The 17,527-nt window shown below is 39.8% G+C and overlaps 1 protein-coding gene across 3 annotated transcripts in view; it reads right to left on the reverse strand.

The window, feature by feature from the left end:
• The window catches only part of ssbp4 (single stranded DNA binding protein 4), a 111,690-nt gene extending 95,098 nt beyond the window's left edge, over window positions 1-16,592 (reverse strand). For all 3 annotated transcript variants that reach the window (XM_014991513.2, XM_088004919.1, XM_014991514.2), the window contains exons 1-2: window positions 15,829-16,592; window positions 1,220-1,292 (exon numbers count right to left, since the gene is read on the reverse strand). In XM_014991513.2, the coding sequence (XP_014846999.1) occupies window positions 1,220-1,292; window positions 15,829-15,884 (129 nt within the window). In that variant the 5' untranslated portion in view covers window positions 15,885-16,592. The remainder of the gene's footprint in view (window positions 1-1,219; window positions 1,293-15,828) is intronic.
• Between the last annotated feature and the right edge of the window lie 935 nt (window positions 16,593-17,527).

Below are 17,527 nucleotides of genomic sequence, written 5' to 3' on the forward strand. Positions count from 1 at the left end.
AATCATGCACCAACACAGACATACGCCTGCACAGTTTGCAGTAAAGTGAGACATTTTGTACACGGATGGCCTTGTTCTGATGCTATTTTCTGTCTGCTCAACCTGCTGTGCTGTTTGGATGGCAAGTAAATACACAGTATGTCTCATTATACTGTAAATGTGTCAATTTTTTTTTATTCTATTTCAAAATACAATAATTAGCACATTTTAAATCTATTTTTGTCTATCTGATTACATTGTATCCAGTTACTAGAAGTAATTTCACCAAATAATTTGTTACTGTTTTTATCGATAACTACTTTTTACTTGTACTTGAGCAAAAGTATTTTGAAACAACACTACTTCTACTTGTTGACAATTTCTACTACACCCAGCACATATATGTGCAGAAGTGTGTTACTGCTTATCAATGCTACTTTGATCTATTTTTGTACAGAAACAAGAACTGGCTAATTATATATGTTTTTAATGCATTTTGTCCAGTTCTTTAAAATTCAATAAATTTACCATGAGATAAGAGATTTACCATGAGTTTGACAACACATGTTTATGAAATTTATTCATAGTCTAGATTCCTGAGTTCAAATGTCGCTCTGACCCGAGCTGACGTGACAGACAAATGTGTCCTGGAACAAAGTGGCCAGAAGTCGACCTGCCTTTTCTTTCACTGGAAGTGAGCGTCTTTCACAGAGCTGAGTAAAGCCTGCGTGCAGCTGCAGAAAGCCCGAACATGGAACCATTAGCAGGAAGGATGTCCATTAGGAAAAGGATGCAACACATTAGAGCCCTTACAACTTCTACCGACTGGAGGCATAATAAGAGGCTAATATCTCCAGTAGACCTTGAGCAAATTGTTAGGATTGGCTTCAAACAATTAAGGTTTAACTTGGCAGCCACGGGCTTCCCTTGTCAAATATCAAATCAGAACACAAACATGTCCTCACAATATGTCTAATTACACAGTTTATGATTCCAAATTGAACGTAATATAGAGGGGGTGGTTAATCATGTTAAGTAGACCAACCAATGTTTGTATTGTTCCGAACACAGAAACTGGCTAAAGTCCACTGTTGGCTGTAAGAAAGGTCAGCTGGAGGTTATAGAATAATTGCTGAACCCGGAAAGACCTACAATGTAAATTCCTCTGGTGGTCGTACAATAGAAGGGGAATCACACTCATCCTTTTTAAACAGGAAGTTTCATTAGGAGGACATCTTACCTCTGACAGGAAGGTCTGTGCGGATTTCTGTGCGCCAACATGCAGTAAATACTCATAGACGTATAAAGCTAACCTGGAAAACAAAGCAGAGAGGAAGACAGGTTGTCAGATTTTTTTGGTTTCATTATGTTTGTTTTCCTTACGTCATTCTACAATTTAGAAATCATTCAAGGATTCACACTTATTTCACTGTAGGAAAGCAATAAAACAGGACGGCAAAAGCCTTTGAACCAAAGCCGGACCAAATCCTCACTGTTCACGTGAAACGAAGCCGAGACAAACAAGACTTTTACCGTGCGAGGATCGTATACATTGTGGCGAGGTTGTAAACGTGTGATGTAAGGCTCTTCGGTGAAGAGCTAAAAAGCTTTGGTGGCACTTGGCCATAACCCTGTGGTTTTAGGCTGTCTGCTTCTGAGGCCGAGACACTGAAAACAAAACGGTGTAGACACTCTGAGGAACACGGGACGAGGGAAAGAAGGAATGAGCTCGGACACGATGCTCCGACATCACCCAGATCTACATCACATCAGAATGTGAAATACCTACATCCTTATCACGTCACAGTTATTTTTGGACGTTGTGCGTTAGCTATCGTCCAAAAATAGCTAAATGGTGTCTTTGTTTTCCTGCGATGACGTTTTCGTTATTGCAAGGTTGACACTAACCATGTTCAATTAAACAAAAACTAGGGTTGTAGCATTGCTCTGATGTTACAACACAAGAAAATGTTAGATGTTGAGTTCACAAAAAACAGAGAAGACATTAAAAATACCCCAAATTCACAAATTTTCACCTTTCACAAAACACTGTTTCCAGTAGGATCCTGGTAGAAGCAGTGGAGATGTTTGTTTCTGCTGCTTTACCATCGGTATAAAAAAAACTGAACCAGGTGGGAAATTACCACAGAAAGAAAAACAGCCCTCTTTGGAGGGCAGTACTTTTAATAGTACTCAAAACCTGTGTGTTAAGGATTTCTGATTTTAAGTTCAGACGTTGATAAACTCCAATAGACAACAAACAACACAGGGGAAACCAAAGGTTCAGGGTTATTAATTATTAAGTTCTGGAGGTCAAAGAGTCAGGAGTAGCATAATGGAAACAACCTTTGTCATAAATCTCTTCTGTGACGATCATGGCAGCAAATCGAAAGATGGGAAATGAAAAATGCAGACGAAATTCAACAAACCAGTGAGTAGTCTTTTAGTTACATTGTAAATGTTTGTGTTCAGCATAAAAGGTGTTCTTTTTGTTGGGCAAAAGGTTTGTCTGCAAAGCATGCTGCAACGTGCACAAGCATCACATCATTAGAGTCTATGGCATGTGGTCTCATATATGGAAATCATTTATGTCAAAGATTATGAGATCTGATCAAAAGTTTCCAGAGTCGAAGGAAAAGAGACTCATCCTGTCAACCAGGTGTTCTTTGAGCTGCTCACAAGTGATCACAAACAGTGTGAACGGAGCCAAAGACTTGCTGGCTGACCAAACCTTGCTATGTCTGTTTTTTTATTTATTATTATACTAAGCAAAATCAAAGCATTGGGACTCTGACAGTAAGGAAGGACATGCAAATTGCACACATCAAGCCCCTTTCAGCTCTCTGAATGAAATTCAGATCTGTCTTGCTGTGAGGTGTAATCACACAGGGTAATGGTGAAAATTGGTGCCGAGATGAAAAATAACGTAACTTTTCTTTAGACCTGCAAGTTTCTTTTCTGTAACACCATTTAATGGTCAAAATTTTAAAAAGGCAAACATTAGAGACAAAAGCTTAGATAATCTTTGAATTGTTTAATTTTATGTTGGATTCAAAACTGCTAAAACATCCCCCCCACCACCATTTTACAATAAATGTAATGTTGCAGCCGACCACCAGGGGGCTCGACTCACATCCATTCAATTGCACATTTTGCTTACAGTAGACTGGGTTTCTTTATCTGTGCATAGCTCCCAGTCGGCTCTTCTGGCCAACTCTTCACCACTGTTGAAGAAGCTAACCAGGCTACAAAGACCTTTGGACTTCACACAACGATTCCAGCACCAACCTGTGAGCATCCAGCAATGTCTTGAGACTCTGGAGGTGGCAAATATCTCTACCCAAAGAGCAAATCAACTCTAAAACATGCCATTGCCTCTCACCATGTAGCTGGAAATGACACTGCCAACGCTCAGTAGTGACAGTGACCATTGGTGATAAAGAAACGCTGCTTGTGCTTTTCATGGAAGATTCATGATCAGAGAGACGGATTCTGGTTGATTCCGGTTCACATAAGACCCTCATCCACCTGGCCGGCTCCAATAGGCTGGATGAAGGCTGTTGTCTGCTGCTGGCTGCGGCCAATGGTTCTCCCATCAAAAATAGCTAACGAACGAATGAACTAACTCACTCTGGAGTCCTTTGTTACAGGTTATATCGTTATCGCAGCACTTTTCATTATTAGTTGCATCCTAACTACAATGAATGATTCCTAGCATCACTTTTAAAACCTTAAATCTAATCTGTAACTGAAAACACTTGATCTTGTCCTGTTCAATTATAACACAAACATTTACTGTCGTTACCTTTTCCTTTTCTTCTCTTTTCGTCTGTCTTTCTTGCTCATCTGATATTGGCAGACAGTTTATGAAGGGACTTATAATGAAGCTGATGTATAAATGCAAACCCTCCTTTTCCAGGAGAACAAATTGTTACTTTCTCTCAGCAGCTGACTCATTCCTGTTACTTGTCACTGCCTTTGCCTTATTAGTGCTCATCACACAGTCACCAGAAGGGATCTTGACAAGTATAGCTGGCCCAGACTTCAGAAAGCTCAAGGCTATCATCCCAAGCAACTCAAACGCTGTCGTCTACATTTATCTGAACTTTACAGACACAGACAAAACTGCATCAGTTTCTTCAAACAACCGAGGACAAAAGAGGTAGTTGCGCCGAAGCATACTGTAAATCTATTTAGTTTTACAGTATGTACAGACACAAATTTACAGATTTCAGCAGAGCTGCAATGTTTTCGTCTGTAATGAACAATTATTTTTACACGGATCACATGCATTCAGGCCAGCACAGAAACACGGAGATATGTTGTTTGGGTCGATGATGCTGAGTGAATCAATACTGAACTAGGCCAACAGTTGAGCAACCAGATTTTTTAAGCTTTGGATAATCAGAATTGAATGCAACTAAGTGGCATGAACTGACATCCATCTGCTAACAGGAAAACAATTTGTTGCAGCTGATCCATACCAGCTTAAGCTCACAGCAAACAGAAAACTGTATCACAAACTTTTCTCTGTTTTAAAACCACATAAGCATCTGTTTCTCTGTTGCACATCAGCACAGGCAAACTCAATAACATTTAATTGAAAATGAATAAGATATCATCAATGGCTGTTTTTTGTTATAATGGTATAATACTGCGTATATTATTTTAAATGCTAAATCTTTCTCCAAAAATCTGAAATGAAAATTATGTTTTATTATAATTATTAGCATATATTTATTGTATTATTCAAAATAAATAAATAACTAAAAAAAACACATAATTTCCTAAGTAAGAATCAGAAATGAGTTAAAGCTGCCAAATCTAACATGACAAAACTTACTCTTACAGAAATAACTAATTACACTTAAACTATTATTTAGCATGTAGAGGAGGCCAAACATGTTCAACTGTTCCAGCCTCCTGATAGATGTGGTTGAACTAAAACAGGGTTCATTCAGTCATGAGTGAAACTAAAAAAAGACAAACAATTGGGTTCTGTTGAACCATTTGATTAAAATTTAATAATGGAGTACACGGTTTGATCACCACATCAGCAAGGCTGCTTTCAATTCCTGCTGCAACGTTTTTTGAATGTGTTGATAATTTCACTTTATCGGTGCTCCAGCATTCCAAATGTAGCTGTAAATTATCTTTGAGTCTACGCTAAGCCATCTGCATTGATGACAATTCACTCACTTCTGCATGCCGGATGCTAGAAACTAAGAGTAAAATGTGCAATTTGATCGACTTTGTGACTAATTTGTCTAATCACCGTCTCACCACTCAGGATTCTTAAAGAGGATTTCAATTTTATCCCCTGATGGCTAGTTGATAATGACAATAAAATCAAAATTAACAATAAAACACATACTTTTAAGCAGCAGTTATGTATGTTCCATGTGAAGCCCCTTCCTCTGGATTCGAGAGCAGTTTTCGGTGAGACAGGAATGTGGAACAAAGAAATTGCTGCACTTATCTACATCTTTAGATGAAAACTGAGGAAAACAACAAGCTGAAAAGAAACAAACTAAAATTAAAATCTCCATTAAAATGCTTAATTATACTGGTAACCATGCCCTCTTTATTGCCCTTTTAACTCTCTTGCAGCATGAGGCGATGGATATGTGCTGACTGGGCGCCCCTTCAGCTTAAAAGATGCCAGGACGGAGGGAGCCGCATCAGGGAAACGGGGGCCAATTGTTTATTTTGCCAGTCCTCCACATAATGTCTGACATAATTGCATCTTGCTTTCTTTTTTACATTCCTTTAGTGATATATATAGTAATGTGGAAAAAAAAACTAAGGATACCTCTCAGTTAGTTCTCCATGGAAAAAAATTGCTGATTTAAAAGAAAATGTCTCTGGAAAGGGAAGTGAAATAATTGCACTTATGCAACAAAAAATAAGGGTAATTATTTTACTCATTAAGCAAAACTGAGAAAATGTTAGGGCACCTTTCCTGTCGCTAACTATAGTTTTAGCGGGATCCTTCTTGTAGTCCTCTGCACACCTCAGGGGCCAGCGGGGGTTTCATGTTCAGCTCATTTCAAGTCGATTCGCATCGTCTCAAGGGAATCAACATCTGGTCTTTGACTCGGTCCAGGAGTCACTGATACAATTTATGTCGCGTCGCAGGGTCCAGTTCTGTTTCGGCTTTTGTTTTTATACAAACAATGTGATAATTTCCTAAAGCAACTTGAGATGCATATGATTCATGATGAACTCTTTGATGGTGAGCTGATCAGGCCCCGCTACAGCAAAACATCCCCAAACACGACGGTTCCACCTTCAAAGTTTTATTTTACTGATTATTCGTGTTTGCTTAGAGAGTAACAGTTTCATCCCTGCACACCTCCTTGAAAAGTCAAACATGTGCAGTCTTTTTTTTTTTTTTTAATTGTAGAGACGTATTTTTGTTTCAAGAGGTCTGCTGGAGGCCTTGCGTTGACATTACAAGGTTTTTAGGATGTATTTTAATATAGGGAGCCCTATTTTTTTTTTTTCAGAAGTTTGTATCTTTATTTAAAGTTGTTTATTTATTTACTTCTGAATATTTCCAGGCACACACCAGCAGGGTTTTTTATGCACCTCGCATTACTAATGAATTGTTGACATGTCATTTTGCCTTGAATTGTTTTAATATCTTTATATTATAAAACTGTATTCTGTACGTGTTACTGCTGCCGCTTGCATGCACTGGAAGCAGAACAGTCAAACAACTTGATGCATTTTCTCTGTTCAGTCGTGTTAACAAAGAAAACATATGTAAGAAGTGTTCCAGCATATTGACTTAATATCTCTGAAAACAGCCCCCTGTTTTTTTCCCCGTTACATTCACACGTTCTCCTCTGTTTCCATTGTGTCAGGCTGAACAGTTCACATGGCAGTGATGTTATGGTGAAAGCAGGGGGAGTCCACTGCTGTAATGTGTAAAATTGAGCCCCTATTTGCGGTGTGAAACACCCAGCAGCAAGCGTCAGTTCCTATATATCCCCCAGCACCTCCCTTTCTTTTTTTTTTTGCGCCGTACAGGATCGCACAGAGATTCCCAAGAGTTCTGCGGCAATGAAATTTTCATGGCGGAGGCCGGTGTGATCTGAGGGGCGCTGCGCACCAGCGATGGGCACCTGCCCTGGCTGCGATGCATTATTTAAAAACACTCATTCAATCCAGGCTTCAGGGGACACCTTTTGTTACTCTGTCAGAAGCAGTGAGTGTAACTCCGCAGAACAGGACCTTCCACGCAAGCCGATGATGCGGCTTTCTAAAAAGAGGCACGCTCGGTACGACAGGTGTGCGTAAGAGAGGGAAACCGAATCGGCGTCTAGTTCTCTTTCTCCTCTTTGGACACCAGAAAAGTAAACTCCCTCTTTAGTGACCCCGCCGCTGCTTACGCGTGTCACTCAGGAATAAAAGATGAGATGCTTACAAGACAAACCACACACGGCCTTCTTCTCGGTGTCTCCCGTTTCCTCTCCTCTGGCTTTCACTGTCTCACTGAGGAAATGCAGCAAAGGAAAACTCCGATGCAAATCATACGCCGGGAAGTGGGAGATCAGACTGAGTGGGAGGAGGCTCGTTTGACCTGCAACTGACTCAACATCACGGCCCATGATAGTAGGTTCACCGAACATCTGTCTGTCACGTTCTTTCAGCTGCAGCATCATTTGCATCTATTTTTACTCCATACTCATTGAGCAGGATTGTAGCCAGAGGACAGGGTAAAAAGAAAAAAAAAATGTCTACCACCCCCTTTGTGATTTTCTCTCTTTTTTAGCTCCTCCTTTTCATTCAAGCGTAACAGCACTTTGTTTCACATCTATTCATCAAGAAGATCTCTCCGCCCGCCTCATCCTGAGGAGCAAAACCTGACATTTAGCCCCAGGCTGTCCCAGCCAACCTTCCCTTTCCTTCACTTGCCCCCAGAGAGGCGGGCATCCCAGCTGAGTTTAGCCAGCTAAAGCACAGACAGTTAGAAAATTAACTTTCATGTCCTGATTTGAATAATTCAGCAGTGATCAAAGTGCCAGAATGAGGTAAAAAGTGCAAAGAGGTGATGAAGGAGGAAGAAGCTGATCTAGTTTCATTGATTTATATATGAATAGTTGCATTTTCAACCCAAACTTCAAAACGTTTCATGTGACAAACCGGCACAAACGTAGCAGATAGTGTGTAAATGTATTCAACCCCCTTTAATCTGTTGACCCTAAGCCCCATTTCTGCCAAATTAGCCTCCCAACACGTTTCCTTTCCCTGTTTTTAACTCTCAGCATCTTCCTTCACTGCAAAAACACAAAATCTCACCAAGTATTTTTGGATTAGTTTCTAGTGTAAATATCTTATTACACTTAAAATAAGACAAATTAATTCAAAAGTAACTTTTCAGCAAGTTATAGAAGCTTGTTTTAAGTAAAAAAATTCCTTAATATTGACGAAAAAGTACTTGCTCTATTAGCAGACAAATGAACTTATAGTGTGGGAAAAACGCCTTGTTATAAGTTAAATAATCTGCTAAGTACTTTTTCATCAATATTAAGGAATTATTTACTTTAAAAAGCTAATATATCTTGATAAAGTGCTACTTGTAAGTTAGTTTTGTCTTACTTCAAGCTTGCTAAGACATTTGCTTTGGAAACCTACAAATACTTTGTGAGATTTTGTGTTTTTGCAGTGGTATCCATGTAGAAGAAAAACAACCCCACAGCATGATGACAACGTGGCTCCCTGTGGGGACAGCATGGGGCTGACATGCGGTGCAAGTTTTCTGGAACGTTTGGCAGGAAGTTCGGTTTTAGTCGCAGTCAACCACAGCACCTTCTTCCACACGTTTGTGGTAAACTACGAATCTCCCTCGAATTATTTTCAGCAATGATTTTCTTCTTATATTCTATGACAACAGCCAGATTTGTAAAGTGACATGATTGCTACACCTGAGCTCTAGAGTTACCACTGGACAGTGAGTAGCTGTCCGCTTTAATGATCTGTCTGTCTGTGCAGATGAATGATTAAGCCTTGATTGGTTTGAACAGAACTTTGTGAACTGTTCAAATCTCAGAATATTGTTTTATAAGCTAACCTTGCTTTAAAATCCTCCACGGTGTTTTCTGTGACCTGTGTCTGCTGCGTTCCTTCATGTTGACGTTTGTTCACTAATGTTCTCCGACAAACTATACCGACAGCTGAATTTATACTGACGATGATCTACACAGAAGGAGAAACTGACATTGGTGTCAGAGTGAAGGGAGCTCAATACAAGACCATGCCGCACTTTCCAGATTTTTATTAGTAATTTGTAAATTATTTTGAAACCTTGGTGTCATTTTCCTGTCAATTATTATGAACTCCTGAGTTTTGGTCTGTCACACAGAATCTCAATAAAACACTTTGTGTGTAATTTAATAAAACGCGGGATAGTTTAAGAGGTAAACAAGATTTCTCTGTGCACAGAGAGAAATATTCGGCCGGGCAACAGAAATAAAGACTTAAATGAAGTCATACGGAGGTGAGCGAGAGGCTCGGTGCCTGCTTCAGACCTCTGCGATGCTGTAAAGACGCTTCACTGACGCGTATTCCCAGCGCGCATGCCGTTTCTGTTTGCCCGTCTTTGTTCTGGCGGTTCCTTTGTCAAAACAAATCAGTGTCAATGAGCATGTAAACACAAACGGCTTTAGCCACGGGTTAATCCAGACATTTCTCACACATGCACATAAACGCGTCCGCATTCATGTGAACACATCAAGGCAACCGTGATCATCTCGCTGGTACCCGGTTTAGCTCTGGTGATCTCCTCTTGCCACAAAGAAGCATCTCAGGCATTTCTGAAGATTTGGGATAAGGAGCATTTTGGATGTCACCGGCACAGGTTTCGCCATTAGTGAGTTTCATCATCAGCGAGTAGTTAATGAGGGCAACAATGACATAACCTACCATGAAGCAATTAGTCCAAATATTCAAAACACTCATCTGTTTCCTATTATCACCTGACACTCACCTCATTGCTGTTCGCACAGATGCTTTCCTCTGTATGTTAATAAGAGACAAACTGTTCTGCTCGGTGTGCAGTGTTGCCAAACTGATTAACAACTTCAGGCGCAGAGCTTCAATATTTATACTGCCTGCTTTATTTTGAGTGCGAAGGGCAACAAATTTGTGCGGATGCACCAAAAGCGGCTGACGACAGGCGGCATTAATTGACTGTTGACACATCTGAATGGGAGCGCCGTCACCCCGAAGGGCGCTGGGGGTAAATCAGGGGTTTCTTTACTTTTTTCTGAATACTGTTTCTGCTTGTGTTCCTGTGCAGCTCTTTATGCTTCCTTCAAAAGACTAAAATGCAGATGGCTGTGCCATCTGTGTAGAATCAAAACCATGCATTCAGAGCTGAAGATCCCCCGCTAAATGGCACGTAAATAGGTGGGAGGAGCCAGAGGAGGAGCGGAGGATGTAAAGAAACTTGCGTTCAAAACAAACTGATTAACTTTGCACTTGAAGTTCTTCACCCAAACAAATCTAGAATCACTTGAAATCACACCAAAAAAAAAAAAACAGAGTAAACAAACAGAGTATTAAAAAATTATTTTGCTCACTGACTGCTATCTGTGGCCCTTCTTAAGAGAAGATGATTGATTGAACTTTAACTTTTTTTTTCTGTGAATGGAACCTTTAATTTATTTATTTAGGTCACCGGATTTACTAGAACAAACTGAAAGAGATTTCCATTTGCCCTATGAGAAAAAACCCCACTAATTTTAAAGCTGCTGTGTTAAGTTCTTCCATTCATCAGTGACTTTTTATATATATTTCTATACCCAGTTCCTCCTCTGTGGGGAAGTGGGGGGTTCTGAGGTCTTTCCCCAGCAGTTTATAGGGGAGTTATCAGTTCTTCAAAGAGACACAGAGTACTGACACCCATCCACACACACCACAGGGAAACTTACAGCGGGCCATTCGACCCGACATGCCAACGCCAACATATCCTGGGACAAAACATTCGAGCTCAAAGCAGAAAGGTCCCAGCTGGGAATTGACCCCAACACCTTCATGCTGCCTGAACATCTGTCCCTCTGGCTTGACACCAGTTTTTAACTCCTTTCAAAATTAATTTTAAAGTAAAAGTCTACCGACGAGGCTTTTCCTGCCAAATAGAAATGATTGATTTTCTATTGAGCTCTGACTTGTTGATTCAGATTTCTCTTTCTTAGGTTTAGAAAACACAAAAAAGACAGGAATGTTGTGCAGGTTTTTTTTTTTTTTTTTTAGAGATAGCATTGCATCCAACAGAAAATTAAGGAATCACAAGGTTATGCTCGTTTATGCATCAACACCAACGCAATTAACTTTGATCAGATTTTTACAAAACCAAAAACAAGTGCATCGACGTGAACGCTGATGGTTGACACAGTTATAGACTGAAAATGACTGTAATTCTTACTTTTCAAGTGTTTAATAAATAAAGAAGAGAAAAGTTGATTTTTTTTTCAGTAATTGACTCAAACAGAATCAAACAAAGAGAATATCTTTCCAATTCTTATCTGAATGGTTTCATTTGACAACATGCATCGGCTCTTCCTCTGCTTTTATTATCACAATAAATCTGTTCCCATGAAAGCTCTTATGAAAATAACCTTACACAGTGATCTGGTGTAAAAACACCCCTGCACTCCTGCTACATTTGACCCGAAGAAAGCGAGGCCAGCCGGCTGAACCCCATCTATACGTCGGTTCCTTGGTCGTGTTGAGGAATCCACCTAGTTTTCTCCATGCCGATCTCTGTTATGTTGCTGAACAAAATCAAGACTCAGTTTTAAGGCTTTACAGGCTTTTTTTTTTTTTTTATCCATCACTGTGCAACACAGCATCCTAAACACACTCAAACACACTGTTGAGCTTGTATCTAGGAACATTTTGTACACTACGTCAGAGATCCACAGCATGTAACTGAGAAGTTCAGTGTAAACCCTTTTTTTCCTTGTGTTTCAATTTCAGATTTCACCACTTTGCGGATGTGCACACCAGACTACCTGCAAAACACCAACAACTGAACGGCCCTCACAGGGGACACCTGAAATAAAACTTTATTGCCTGGGGAGCCATGGATACTAAAAAAAAAAGCTCTGACAGTGACAACATACTGTCTGTTAGTCACTGTCTTTGTCTGGTAAATAGGGCAAAACCTTGAGAAAACACTGACAAAACACTGAAGAAACTAGCTGTTGGAATATTTCAGGAGGAAAGTTAAATTCCTGAAAAGCAGCTGCGCATTTGCAGAAACAAAAATCAGAAAAAAAGAAGTCAAGAGGCCTTCTGGTTGTTTTCAACACAAGCATGAAAAAAATGTTCAAATTTTGCACTGCAAGAGCAAAGCAAGGAGGCAGTTTATCAAAATGTTTATAGACATAACCATTAATATTTCATTCTACAAGTTTTTCTATGAAACATTAATGCTCTAGTGTAACTCGCGTGTTCTGTCCACACCCATGCGGTCAGACTTCCTCCAGCTGCGCAAGCAAAAACATTTCTCTGCACTAATATTTCCTAAATGTTGGTGTCAACAAGTTTTGTGCTCCTAGCTGAAACATTGCATCACCTGGTTCTTCATTAAAACAACACCAAGACAAACATGCAAGTGCAGCACCTGCACTGTACTTCCTGCTCACTTTTGCATTCTGATTTCACTTAACGTCATGAAATCTTTCGTACATTTGATTAAATCAGAACGACCTGATGACGAATTCTCCTGACAGGAGCTGCAGCTCCGACGCCAAACTCTTTCCTTAATGCCATATGCATCCATCTGGAGAGCCTTCTTTTTCATTAGGCCAATATGTAAAGAGTTGAATGAATATGTAAATATGAATATGATAATTCACTGAAGCCGCTCCACAATTACAAGGGAACATGTGTTAGCCCTGCGGGGGGAGTTAGGGGGACAAGACAGGTGAGGGGAGAGGGCGAGCCTTTTCTGTGATGTGTGGCCTGCTGGCCTGTGACGGATATACACACCACATACGCTGCTTTGCAAAAAATATTCACTTTCTCACATTACGTCCCTTTTAAAACCACAAACTTCGTTGTATTTTGCTGGGATAATGAACAAGGGTTCTGAAGCTCCTGCATGAGGTAAAATATTTAAAATGTGCCAGCGCGTTTAAACCCCTTTACTCTGCCGCTTGTGAATAATATCCAACGCAATCAACTGCCATCGACTAGTTAAAAAATGTGACTTTTGTGTATTTAAACACCTGCATGTGTGACTGTTCTGCGAAGGTTTCATGACCAGTAATATGTCACTTATCAGGTGGATAAAAAGTTTAAAGCTGAGTTCAGATGTAAAACAATATTCCAAGCTCTAAAATTCACTAAGCATTCTTCAGCTAATCAACTAAAAATGTGAAGAGTGTGATCGAACTGCTAACCCATGGTAACTCTGGAGGAGCTGCAGAAATCCACAGCTCAGGTAGGAGAAACTATTGACAGCTTTTAGTCATGCATGCTACAAATCTGGCATTTCTCAGAAAGTTGCTAGAAGGAAGCTATTGCTAAGAGAAAGAGAGAGGAGGTTCTGTTTGAAGTTTGCCACCAGCCATAGAAGGGTATGGCGTGGATGTGGGAGGTGCTCTGACAAGATAAGACCACAGCAAAATGAAACTTTCTTGTAAAGTTGACAGAAAAACTTTAATACCACAAAATACCCAGAAAAACTTATGACCACAAGGGAAAGTGGTGGTGGCCGCATCATGCTGTGATGGACAGGAAGTTCATTCACCTTCCAGGAAGACAACAGAAATGACAGATAGAGCTCCATTTTTAATGGTTGAGATTGAATTGTGTTCATTTCTTAGAATGGCCCAGTCAAAGTCCAGACTTGAGACTAATTACAGCCAGGTCTGAACATGTATTAAATGTCTTTTGGACTTTAATTTATTAAAAAAGAACATTAAAAAAATGCTACAAATTCTGTATCATGTTCTTTCCATTTCACAGTTATGCATTTTCTCATAAATATATGGAGCATTTGTAATTAATGTGACAAAATGGGAAAAAAGTTCAAGTGTTGTGAAGTTTTTGTATATCGCCGAACATGTTTAAAAATGTGATGTCTAATAGAAGAAGCAAGTTGCTGCAAATAAGTGACAGGTATTTAAACGCAAGGAAACAGCAGGATGTAAAAACAAACAGGAGTTTTTCTTTTGTAATTTAAGCAACCCCGAGTTAGATGCATTCACCATCTGCAGCTTTTCTCAAAAGACTTGTACCTCTTATGAGTTAAATTATTAATCCCCCACCTACACTATCATTTGAAATACATGCTGCCTCTGCGCTGATTTCACTCCTAGTGACACATGCAACATAATCCACAGTCCCCTGAACAAGCGAGCACAACTAAGAACTGACTAAAGACACATTATTTAAATTATAAATGGCTTTTCACCATACTGTAAATAACCCAGGCTCCACAAACCGGTGTAAACTGAGATGCTGGCGCTTCATATGCAATATTAAAGCATCATATGCTGGTTCAAAGGTCAGCCCGCCTGCTGGTGCTGCTGCTGCTCATAAACTCACATGGGACTGTTTTCATTTAGGAGCCACTCCTCCATATCAGCACACACAAATACACGAACTCTCAATTTTCACACGGAATAATGGGAGTTCAGGGTGAAATCAGACGCTCCGTGCCAGCAGATGTGCACAAAGTCGTACTCGAGGAAGCCTCCACTAAGCGCATAAGTGACTCACATCACTAGAAAGCCTAATCAATTGAATATGACACGGCAGTGCATCAAAACATATAAGAGAGTCTCTAAAGAAATTATGTTTCCATTACAGATGTATGACGGGAGTCGTGTAGCCGCACAGCCTCCCAGGACTTGACATTGTTTTAGGGATTACAACTGCATCTCCACGGGGAGCCCGGCTCGCTGTTCCACAAACTCGTACTGTTTGGTGCGTAATGGTGACAAAACAGCACCACGACGATACAAAGAACTCCCCGAAGGCTCACGTAAAGAAATAACTTTTTATTATTATTATTATTATTATTATTTTACCCCCACTGAAGCTAAGCTGGAAAAAGGACAGCCATCACTCTGTCGGGACTATGACATTTAAAAGTTGCTCATAATAAAGCAAAAAACGAGTTTATTAGATCAAATCTAAAATGGCAAATTTATTTTTTATTTTTGATGATATCTGCTTGAAATAAAGCTTGTCTCTGAAATAAAAGCTGCGGATTTTCACTTTAAAAGTTGAGCACTATTGTGGCTGCTGAACGGGACAGAGCTTCCCTCCTCTTGCCGCCTGAAGTGCCTGCGCCCCGTGTTTTACGCACCAAAAACGCGCAGCCTGAGCGCTTCGAGCCGCTAAAAAGAACCAAATCCACCCGAAGCATCCAGCGGCTTCATCCCCGAAAGTTTCACGGAGACACATGCGAGCAGTCCACGCAACCGCGGACGCATGCTTTCACCCCGACGACAATGCCTCCTCAACTTTTACCGCCGCACAAGTGCGCGTTATAAATAACCGGGTAGATAAAAAAAAAACCACAATCCGTGATCTTGTCCAACATCCCGCACCAACTTACAGAGCTGTTCGCTCGCATTGTTGGGAAACAACAGGCGTATAATTACACACGAGAAGTGTTTATTTATTTAATTTTTTTAAGAGGTAAAAGTTTAAGAGACGCACCTCCAAGGTGGTCGGATGACTTGAGGAGGAGCGCACTTTACTCCGGCGCACTCCTTTAAATTACACTACCTAGTTTAGAAAGTTGTGAGCCCCTCCGCTGCCCCCCTCACGTTTAAGCAGGTAAAAACTCTGACAATTAAAGCAACACAATCCACTTACTTTTCTCTCGCTTGGCTATCGGAAGGGACGACAGCTCCTTTACCTTTGGCGTACATGCTGAATTCTGTTTTAAGACTTTTGCCCCACTCAACACCTGTCAAAGAAAGCAGCCAGGAAAACGCTCCATCTCCATAGCTACCCCTTTAGTGTTTTTCCTCCCCCCCTCCTCCTCTTCTCCTCCTCCCCCTCCTTCTCCCTCCTCCCCATCCTCTTCCCTCCTCCTTCTCTCTCCCTCTCCCTCCCTCCCTTCCTCTCTTTCTTTTTTTTTTTTTTACATCTCCAACATTGGCCACAAATCAGGCACAGTTTCTACTGGGGGGACTTGAAACCGTCCGCAGTTGGATTTTTTTTTTTTCTCCTTCTCAGTCGCTGTTCCACTGACCTGCTCATCCTCCCTCCGTTCTGCAAACGGTGGGGGCTTCTTAAAGGGAAACGCACACTTTTTTTTTGTTTGTGGAGTTTCATGAACATGAGGAGAAAAAGGGGGAGGATGGGGAAAGGTTTGCCGGGTTCTTTTACTCCTCTGTTTGGGACAGGGTAGCTGGTTTATCCTCCCTCTTTTGTCTTTTAAAAACATACCAAGACTTTGACAGGCCTTGATTCATTCACACGGATGGAAACATTATCTAATGTAGTTTTCTTGCAGACTCTTGCCTTTGTGTTGAATGAGTTCTGTAGTGAGAGACGAGAAGTGATACTGAAGTCTAGTGGCATTTACATGGTCAGACTACAACTTGCCATTTATTTCTTTTGGATGTTCTGGCCTGCTGATTCTGGGTTTGTCTGATTGTTAGTTTTTGTTGTTTATTTTCTTGACAGTAACCACTGGAAGAGGAAGTAAGAGTGTGGAAAAGGAAAGTCACCAAGTAATATCTCTTGAGGTACTCCACAAAAATGGTTTTTCAGGGAAAGACAGCAATGTTTATGCATTTCATTATAGGATCAATACTAAATGAAAGAGCTATTGTATCAAACACAGGCGTGAAACTGTTTTACAGATGCACTGACTGATAAATTCAATTATATATATATATATATATATATATATATATATATATATATATATATATATATATATATATATATATATATATATATATATATATATATATATATATAATTTTATTTTATTTTATTTTTTTTTTTTCTTGGAGATCAGGTCTGTTAATTCAAATTTTGACTGAATTTATTTTCCCCCACACGACAATGATGCATAAAACATATGCATTATTATGGTAGCAAGTGTATAAAAAATAATGTACAATAGAAATGATCAGTTCCAAGAATACATTTCCTTAGTGGAAATTATGAATCAAGCTGAACTGTTGAATTTTTTTTGTCTAAGTACAAATTAATTTTTCACATATTCAGTCATTCTGTGACATGTCAGAAAATATGTTGTTTCAATTAAGACAGTAAAAATATGTCTTCACTTAATACTTCATCTTTTTTTTCTACATGACTACAGTGACAACATGCATTCAAGATCATACAAAAGGAATGAATGTAGCTTTTAGATGCATAAGCTAAAAATCTGAAATGTTTCTCTTATCGTTTTGGTTTCTGGCTTCTGTCATTTTTGCATAAATACTTTGGTTTTGCTTCTTAAACAATAATTTTTATTTATTCAGCCTACTTATTTATATTGTCACTTGATATATCAGATATCAGATGTACCTGTGGTAAGAGAAGCACTACC

Source organism: Poecilia mexicana, unplaced genomic scaffold, assembly GCF_051168715.1.
Source record: "Poecilia mexicana isolate PSO_F unplaced genomic scaffold, ASM5116871v1 scaffold_4, whole genome shotgun sequence".
NCBI lineage: Eukaryota > Metazoa > Chordata > Actinopteri > Cyprinodontiformes > Poeciliidae > Poecilia > Poecilia mexicana.